Source organism: Colletotrichum gloeosporioides, assembly GCF_011800055.1.
Source record: "Colletotrichum gloeosporioides strain Lc1 chromosome Unknown consensus_101, whole genome shotgun sequence".
In the NCBI taxonomy this organism is placed as follows: domain Eukaryota; kingdom Fungi; phylum Ascomycota; class Sordariomycetes; order Glomerellales; family Glomerellaceae; genus Colletotrichum; species Colletotrichum gloeosporioides.
In genome coordinates this window covers 422276-431544 of record NW_025544746.1, presented here as the reverse complement: position 1 = coordinate 431544, position 9269 = coordinate 422276, and the positions used below count along the sequence as shown (strand labels likewise).

The following is a 9269-nucleotide window of genomic DNA, read 5'->3' as shown; positions in this document are numbered from 1 at the left end:
CCAGGACGTTGGTTAGCCCTAACTTTTGCAGCATCGTATTCCGCTGGTGGCCGCCCGATCGATGCACTGGCATTGAGGCAGTGCTGGCCGCCATCCACCTGCGCATGCCACACGGACGGAGATGAGATCGCAAAGAACGCAGCAAATAATGTTAGCATATCAGTCACGAGGCGGCCGTCTTAGCCAACGGCAGCGCTTGGTACAGAGTCGCCGAGGGCCCTGACAAGGATGGAGACATTGGCGACTGCTCAGCATCGTAGCCGATGGCCCAAAAGGCTTGTCGCATGCAGCTTGGCGGCTTGTGAACAACTCAAAAGAAACACAAACGATGTGTTTTCATTGGCGACGAGCAGGCAGTAGACTCGGCGCCGGTGAACCACCACGGAGTCTTGGAAACGCCGTCTCGGCGGCAGCCCGTGGGAAGCTTGGATCCCCTCGCGACCGATGGCCGCATTATCGAACGTGAACGGCGGTTGTTTCTTCGCGACTGACGGGAGTATGACCCATCGCCAGTGTTTTCAACCCTTGCAACAGGGCAGCGTATTGCAAGCGTCTCCCCTCCTCCGTACTATGTAGACGAGAATCGGACTGTTTCGACGATTCGCGATGGAATGCCAGATGGGCAGATCCGAAGAGCTGAACGTCTGCTTGTCAGGCCACATCATCGCCAACGGTCCCCTTGGGACCCCTCGTTTGCGTTCCCCCGGGAAAGGAGAGCCAACTCCGACAAGCTTAAAGTGGGTGTGATTCACCACGTTCCTTGGCCAGGAAAAGGCGCACAGGCTGGGAGTCTGCGCAAATTAATCGTCCCTTGGTCATTTTTCCACAGGTAATCCCGAGGGTGTGCTTAAGCTTAATTCGATACTGAGTGTCATCACCACGCCATGTCGACCTTGATTCGTTCGACGCACGCGGTGAGCCCCACCACCGTGACTACTATCCCCTGCTTGAGCCCGAAAGCGAATGCTTCTTCCGCGGTGGGGAACTCTGTGCCCGTGGCTTAATAAGGGGGGATTTCCTGTCGAAGAAAAGGTCCCGGTTGGTTGCTTACGCGGCCCTCTCAGCACATCGACGGCGTTAGGGTCGAGAGGGATGGAGTAGTCCGCACTAGTCTTTGACGGCAGAGCGCTATCGATAGCGCCATCCTGGATACCTCGTGGCGTGGCATGCGGGCCGGCAAAATCGGAGCACGCAGCAGCTCTGAAAGGCCTTTCGTATCTTTGATGTTGGTGTGAGTGTCGAGACAGGCAACTACTGGAGAGGCTGTCCGTACGTACTGCGCATAATGCTCGCTCACCCACTCGCAGCGGGTTGTGGGGATGAACGGAATTCAGGCAGCGGGTTCAGCCAAGGGTCTTGTCTGTCATGCGTTATTGGTTATTGTTGATAAGAAAGGATGCCGGATTTGATTGCCGTGAATGAGGATATCTCGCTCTACCTGGTAAGACGGGCGCTGTGACATGGGCGCTTGGATGCCAATCAAGGTCTTGCCCCAGCCCTCCACTTCAGGCGAAGCTTTTGCTGATCTGCTGTACAGTTCAGGTGCACTTTGTTCGGCGTTTGTGCTTAAAGCCCAGGACATGTTATGTTACTGCGGAACTTCGGAAGACGGATCACTTAGCCAACGGCGGCCGTCCGGATCCGAAAACCAGCGGAAACGACCTCCAAAGGACCTAGCAAGTAGTGGATACTGCCCAGGGACACAGCATGAATTGATGTCATTTTGGTGGGTCGTCCGTGATGCACAGTTTCTGGCTGGTTAAACAGTCGACAGTCCTCAGCCAGTGGATGAGAGTTTCGCGGCTTGAGTAGTGACACCGTGTCAGTTGTGCTCCGTCCTGCGTCGGTCGCCAAATCTTTCCTCGGCCGGGGCTTGGTTCCGTGATGCGCACTGTTCAGTCTTCGCATCACCCTCAAGCAAAGAAAGATTCGCGTTTGCTCTTGGATCAGTATTCTTGCCAAGCATTCTCCAAGATGCTTGGCAGATTTGGCGTGCGCATGTTTATTGCAAAGCGCCAGCTCGTTCTCAACACCTGCTGCCAATTTGGGCTTACAGGGGCAGCAACGGGTGAAGCTAAGAGAGGCTCATCCCTTGGCGATGCCAGCGCCGAGCCCTGTTCATTCGGTGGAGATTCATCATGGTTGGCGGGTACCATCGCTCTTGAGTCTATTGCGAGTATCCATCCGTATTGCCGTCTCGTCTGAGGGCTCGCAAATGCCCCAACTGATCTTCGTCCTGTCTTGCGTTGCCGTCATGCCGCTATGCCGCAAATCCGATGTGCCGAAAATCCGCATGTGTAATCAAAGTCCAATCAAACTTTAGTGAACTTGAAAGACGACTCAACTTGCTCCTTGCTGGCAGGTCGCTGGTAGGTTTAAGCTTTCCTCTAGATGAAACTAAATTGGACGGATGCAATAAAACTGTCTGGTCTTGGGGCAAACGGGACTTGTAATGCGTATTCGCACGCACCCGCAGCGACGACTCAGTGAGACTTTACAGTTGCAAGTGATCTTGTCTTTGGAATGTGGGGAAGTATCCCTGGCCGCGAATTCGTCGCCGATGCGAGCGCGCCGGTGGTTGACGTCAGCCTGTCTAAGCTCTTTGCACTGTTCGTGATGTACAGACCGTGGCTCGACGTCTGATGCTCTCGAACTTCTGCATTCTTCGGATGCTTCGTAATCTCCAAGCGCGCTTGGTCTGTGTATCTCCTTGCGGTCTAACACTGAAAGAATCTAACACTGAAAGAATAGTGGATCAGTAACCCGGCGGCTGTTGAGACAATGAGCCTAGCTCTTCAAGACTTGAAAATATTGCTGTTTCCAATTGCAAGATCCTCTGCACATTGGCGTCGCACGAGAGCTGCCAACCAAATACGTGCTCGTGCACGTAATTCTTGACTTGTCGCAGCAGTGTCACTACAAGAGACATGTTCTTTGCTGATTCGAAGGCTGTTGTTGGTACCGTACAGTTTGCCATTGGTCGTATGAAGACTCTTCCCATAGTCATTGAAGTTGTGTGTCATTCAGCAATAGGCTGTAGCTGTTGCGTAATTCGCCAACATCTGAGCGAACCGGCCGCCCGGCGAGAGGTTATTTATCTGCTTGTCAGAAAGACAAGTCAATGCAATCCACAGGTTTGGGGAGAAGAGCCGCAGTAATGTCGTCAAATTTTCTCTAAAGTGATGGAGTCTTGGTCCCCTGCCACCATGCATGGCCGGATCGCCGGATTCGCCGGGAAGAACTCATTGCTATTAAGCAGCCGATAGGTAACCGATGCAGCCATGTCATGTCGCACAATTCCAGTCTCAAGTGAGGTAACGTTCTGGAGGATTGGACCTCGAATAGTCGACGTGCAAAAGGTTTGATCGAGACAAATATCAGTTGACCTGCTTAGCTTATGTCAACTGTGTCTTTGCTGAAAGAACGGTGAAGAAATCTGTGCCAAGTAAAGGAGAACTCGAGACATCCAGAGTTATATTGTACAAGTACGGTATAATGATACAGGGTCTTGCGCTGTGTGACGTTCCATGAATGTAAGACTTGGCGTGGCCGAGTCGATGAACAGCAACTCGTGCAGAATGCGGATCTCACCACGAGTGTTGCCAGCCACTGGACACCTGATGGGCCCAGCAGTTCGAGTCGACTTGAATATTTCCCGTAATCATCTTCGGAATCAGAGATGGATGACATTCATCAACCCAGAGCTGCTGAAGATGACGATCGCTTCCCTGAGATACAAGTCTGATGCTGTGGTCAAGGATAACGGCACCCGTCTGTCGTGCAACCTCGCGTGACCATTCCGTGGGCTTCTGAATCTGCCATCTGCAAGCCAACGGAGGATAAGACATTAGGTTGTATACCCAGGTCTCGGGCAACAGGTTGTCTGGATGGGGACGCTGCATGCGTGGCACACAAGCACGAGGTGACTCGGTAGTGGACTCGGTCTCCAAAGGTACCACATGGCGGTCGATCGCCGTGCAACACACGTCGTGCTTGTTTCATCAAGCCAGCTTTCAGAATCCAAGGTAGGCAAAGCTTAACGAACTCTCATTGCTGGGTCCGCCAACCGCGGGTTTGGCGATTGCAGTTCAACAGTCGCACCGGCCAAACCAGCGAGGGAAAGCCACCACGTCTCTGACATTCGGAACTCCCACAAGGTAGCTGAGAAGCCTGTCAAAGCCCAGACCAAACCCACCATGTGGGTTGGAGCCCCAACGGCGTAGGTCAACGTACCAATCGAGGTTGCCGTCGGCGTTGCTCGCTTCTTTGCCGTTGGACGGCGGGATCATGCCACGAGCCTCCATGGTTTCCAGCAACTCTTTCAGGCGATGCTCACGCATAGAGCCACCAGCAATCTCGCACAAATCAGGCACCAGCAAGTCGAAGCAGTCAACCGTTGCACCAGCTTCATCCGGTCCAAGATTCGAAGAGGCTGATGTACGCATGTAGAAGGCTTTGATCTTGCGGGGGTAGTGGGTGACGAAGACGGGCATGTAAGCGCCAGCCTCATCGGTAACACCCAGGCTTTTGGCAAGGAACTTTTCGTGCTCCGAATGAAGGCCTCCTTCCCAGGTGGGCTTAATCTCGAAACGGTTTCCCTCCGCCTGAAGCAGCTTGATCGCGTCACTGTAGGTAATGCGTGGCCATCTAGATGACGGGCTTTGCATAATACCCCTCCATCGACGCTCGACTTCTTCTAATGGAACCAGATCGTCCTCGGCGGTCCGTGTCTTGCCTGGGGCTCGCCTGTGACGCAGTTCCTGAGCAGCCCGCGTACCGGATAAGTCCGTGACCAGCCCACGCAACATGTCCTCAACCAGGTCCATGACGTCGTCGAGGTCGTCGACAAAGCTCATTTCGGCTTCCAGCATGTAGAACTCGCTCATGTGGCGGGTGGTATCGCTCTGCTCAGCTCTGAATGTCGGAGAGAGGGTCCAAACATGGCCAAGCGACTGGGCCAAGGCCTCGAGATGAAGTTGAGAAGATACGGTGAGGTACTTGGGCGAGCGGAAGAACAGGTCAGTCTTCTTGTTGCGACTATTGGGTGCTGATGACGGTGTCTCGGCCGGCCCCGTGGTGACATTGAAGACCTCCCCGGCCCCTTCGCAATCAGACGATGTAATTATAGGCGGATGGGTCTGAATAAAGTCTCGAGAGGCGAAGAACTGAGTCAAAGTAGCAACGGCCTCTGAACGCAGACGTAGGATGTTGGCATTGAGTGGTATTCGCGGTCTAAGATGAGGCATTGTGCGGAGGAATTCCGGCGTCTGGTACTTTTTCTGGATGGGAAAGGTCTGTCGAAGGGCGAGTGTTAGACGCATGGGACAAGAAAAGGAAATGAGTGCTTTGGTAGACATACCTTGGCGTCGGAAGGGCCGAGAACTTCAACGTTGTCGACCTTCAACTCATGAGTCTGGCCGTCGGTTTTGGAGGGAACCCATGAGCCCCGTAGGCGGACTGCAGCACCGACTCGCAGATTTGAGCTACTCGATCATGAATAATCAGACGTTCCGAGACATGTACGAAGCTGGGGCAGCTGAGTTTGCCCACCTCTCGTCTTGGCTCCTCGAGACCATGGCCTGGAGAGGGGTCCTTGTTGACCCATCACCAATGTTGACAAACTGCTCAGTCTTCATGTTCCGGACGGACCGAACGTAGCCGTTGACAACGACATTCTGAACTTCTGTATCGGGTTTCCAATCCAAGAATTGCGCAACTGTCCGGCGGGACTGTGTCGTGAACTGTCGTCTACCAATGAGGTTGGCAGAGGGGAGGGCCCTTGCGAATTGGCGGGGTATCGTCATGGTTCGTAGCAGACTCGTCGAGCAGGGCAATCGCATGGATCCCTTTTTGGAAAGAATACCGGTTTCGCCTGGCGCGAGCACGTTGCGTCGGCGGCTAGTTCCCGGGCGATGTTGCGCGATGGAACTGGCTGCAAGAACGATGTCGAAGGTGACGATGACATGCGACAGAGAAATAGGAGCTTCAAAAAAGCAGCTTCCACTTTGGTAGTGCTGCGCCAATGGGAAGCTCCAATGCCGCTGGACCTTCCTTGACTCACTTTAGATAAGATAAGAAAAGTGTTATCGCCGATTAGATAAGACACGTCGCGGATAAGGAAGGTGTAAGGTAGGCAGGTACGTACTTGCGACATTGAGTACCTCGTCGAATGCTGTTGCTACTGCTCCTTTTTCTCTTCCTTTGACCAACTTCAAGACAGCCTTGGACCTTCGACACTCTCCAGGTCCTCTCTGTTCATTGGGAAAAACCAGGCAGCAGACAAACACACACAGGCGGCTCCTGTTTTGCGGACCGACTTGCTGTCGCAGGGACCCGGCTCAGCTCCGCCGGTCATCGACTCCTGAGACATCAAACACCAACCCACGGGCGACGACCTCGGGATAATGCAGTCTCTGATTTGCAATCCCAGGACGTGGTCTTGGGATCAGAGCATTTCTTCGGGTCCCATACCGTTCTTCCATCTCTGCAAGCGATACTCAAATCATGCCGGATGCACCTTGTCACAGCACCAGATGTGACTGACAACAAACACGGTCAAATTACGGGTTCACAGCTGCATATCCTCACAACCAATATCCTCCCAAATTTGGCATTCCCTCCGAGCATGGGTCTTGCAAGATCCACCATCCCGTCTCCCGTCTCCCGTCTCCCGTCTTGCCTCACTCTGCTCGCCTTTTCTTCATTGCTTCCAAACCCTGGCAAATCGGACACCCTAGTGGAGATCCAAGAACCACAAAGCTGGGTTTGTTGCTTCTTCCACGCCCATTAGGTTGCTTATTGCTGCCCAGCAACATGGCTAGGCCCTGCATTCTCTCCTCCCTCCTCTTTCTATGCCATCAGAAAATGGGCCCCCTGCTTCTTTCTGCCTTACATTCCCTTCCCTGCCTTGGCTGCTTAGCTCCCGTCCGCCCTCCCATGCTCCCCTCTGAGCCAACGTGTCTGACCCTGGTTGCACTGCTTGCTCCCAATACTCTCCCCCCCGGCTCGCAAAGACACCTCAAGTGAGATCTTGGGAGACAGGAAGATCTCGTATAACTGCGGCAGATTGCAGTAGTATCTCGATCGGATTCCACCAACCAAGACCACGGGAGGCTCCATGTAGCACGACCCGGGTTTCTGTATAAGCAAGACACATCTCATCACGACCATCCGCAAACCCACCCGCTCTTTACGCGCCCTTCCTATACACTACCCTGGAATGTCGCAGACTTGACTGAGATCCGGCAAGTATTGGTTACACTCCCCTCCTACATCCTTCACCGCTCTCGCTTGCTAGAGGCGAAGCAGCTTCTCTGTAATGGCGGCGAGAGAGAGAGAGCTATGCTCATGGTTTCTTTTTCTCTCTACCCTTCATGCCGCTTCTCGACACGGCATGGACTTTGTTGAAGCTAGATAGACTGCCTCTTCGTTACGAGATAAATATTTAAGGTCGGCCAGAGAACCCCCGTCGAAATACTCCTGGTTCCTCATCTTCAAGCCTCTTCATCCATCCTACATAGAGAGCAGTACTCGTCCGGATATTTGTCTGTCTCCAGTCACCTCATCCGTCTTTCATCTCACTGCCACGAGACCGAGATGCCTTCTTCAAAGCCTTTGAAGGTCAAGCCCTCCGAGGTTGCGGCTGACACCAAAAAGAAGCTCATTCCAGAGGTCAACAAACACTTTCGCGACGAATGGCCTCCGTACTCGGTTCTATACGCACAGCCTTTGGAGCAACTTTGCCTGAACCGTCCCAGCTTCATGAGTTCAGATCTTCCCAAATTCTGTGAGTCAAGCTTCTGGCCTCACGAAACATTCCCAACTAATGCCATCAGACGTCGTTCACGGAGACCCGGTTGACTGCGCCATCGGATGGGCTCAGAGCGAGGGCGTCCGCATTCCGTTCATCTGTGCTGCCAACGAGAAACGCCCGGGAGGAGACTGGGAAACGGGAGTTGTTGGATATGAGGTATGACGACGGTGGAACCGTTCTGGTGTCAACAGAAGGTTAATCAGATCTGGTACAGGAGAGACTATGCCGTCGAAGCAATCTCTCGGCAACGCTGGCCGCCCCACATCCGGAGACCTACTTGGCGTCCAACTACCCCATACCGATCGAGGGAGCCATCTACTCCCCTGACGTTGGTAAGCAATTCCCGACCCCACGATCTCGGAACAAGCACTGACTCCACGTCATTAAGTCCGATTTCGCCAGTTCCAAGACAGAATCGAGTCGCTAGAGATGAAGGATTGGAGATCGCTGCCGGTCATCTCCATGCCGCCGGCGCGCTGGCCCAAGCTCACCGACATGGGCAGGAAATACTCGTTCTCGACGGAGCGTGAGCTGGTAAGGAACAAGATGCGAGCAGCGCTTCGAATTTGCGCATCTATTGGCTACAACCATGTGGTCATTGGCGACTTTGGTCTCGGCAACGGATATCGCAACCCGCCCAAGGAGTTGGCAGAGCTCTGGCGCGAGGTCTTTCTCTACGATCCGGAGTTAAGGGGCCAGTTCTCAGCCGTCATGTTTGCCTTCGAGGACGACCGACAATGTACGGCCAAGTGCATCCTTGACGATATCGCCAAGAAGAGCAAGGGCAGCAGCAGCAGCAGCTCGAAGAGCAAGTCCAAGAGTAGCTCGTCGTCATCGTCGAGCTCCAGCAGTTCATCTGGCCACAAGAGCGATTTCAAAATCTTCAGCGATGTCTTCGCTCCCAATGAAATCGCACGAGTCCGAAGCCAGCCCGACCCGCGCTACGCCTTCTCTGCGATCATGGACGGTTCTTGACCGACACGTTCTTGGCGCATCATTGACGGGCTGTTTGTCTCAGTCGTGGGTACTCAACATGGACCGGTGAGACTGGGACGTACGTCAGGCGGGCTGAGGCAGCATACCATGGGAGAAAAGATTTGTCTTTTGGGCACGGCCTTGTCATGTCGACATGATGAATACAAACAAAGGATGTTTGTATGTCTCGCGACCCATGCACTCGTACGCCATCAGACAGCCGCTTCCCTGTCCGGGTCTTCCTATTGGTTCGAAACCAAAGGACAGGGAGCCCAGCATCCGCGTTATTTGGTCAGCTTTTCAATCTAGCGGCCCACGCTCTTTTCTTTTTCTGCCCCTGCACGCATCGGGCTGAGGCTCCTTGCGATCTCGAGGGACCCCAGATCTACAATATCGGGCGCCAACAGCAGTCCTGACGGGTCTATTGGGCGGGAGCTATGATTTTCCCTGGGTTTTCTTTTGTTTTCAGTCTTCACGGGAG

At 53.7% G+C, this 9269-nt stretch overlaps 2 protein-coding genes across 2 annotated transcripts; one reads left to right on the top strand and one right to left on the bottom strand.

The window, feature by feature from the left end:
- Positions 1-4088: 4088 nt before the first annotated feature.
- On the bottom strand, positions 4089-5804 carry GCG54_00010585 (Asparagine--tRNA ligase; the record flags this gene model as incomplete). Its single annotated transcript, XM_045410506.1, has 3 exons — positions 4089-5294; positions 5360-5486; positions 5551-5804. 3 exons carry the CDS (start codon positions 5802-5804, stop codon positions 4089-4091), a joined length of 1587 nt encoding a protein of 528 aa, XP_045257397.1.
- A 1792-nt stretch (positions 5805-7596) lies between these two features.
- GCG54_00010584 (uncharacterized protein) lies at positions 7597-8788 on the top strand (the record flags this gene model as incomplete). Its single annotated transcript, XM_045410505.1, has 4 exons — positions 7597-7786; positions 7836-7969; positions 8028-8145; positions 8202-8788. The coding sequence occupies 4 exons, from the start codon at positions 7597-7599 to the stop codon at positions 8786-8788; spliced, it is 1029 nt and encodes a 342-aa protein (XP_045257396.1).
- Between the last annotated feature and the right edge of the window lie 481 nt (positions 8789-9269).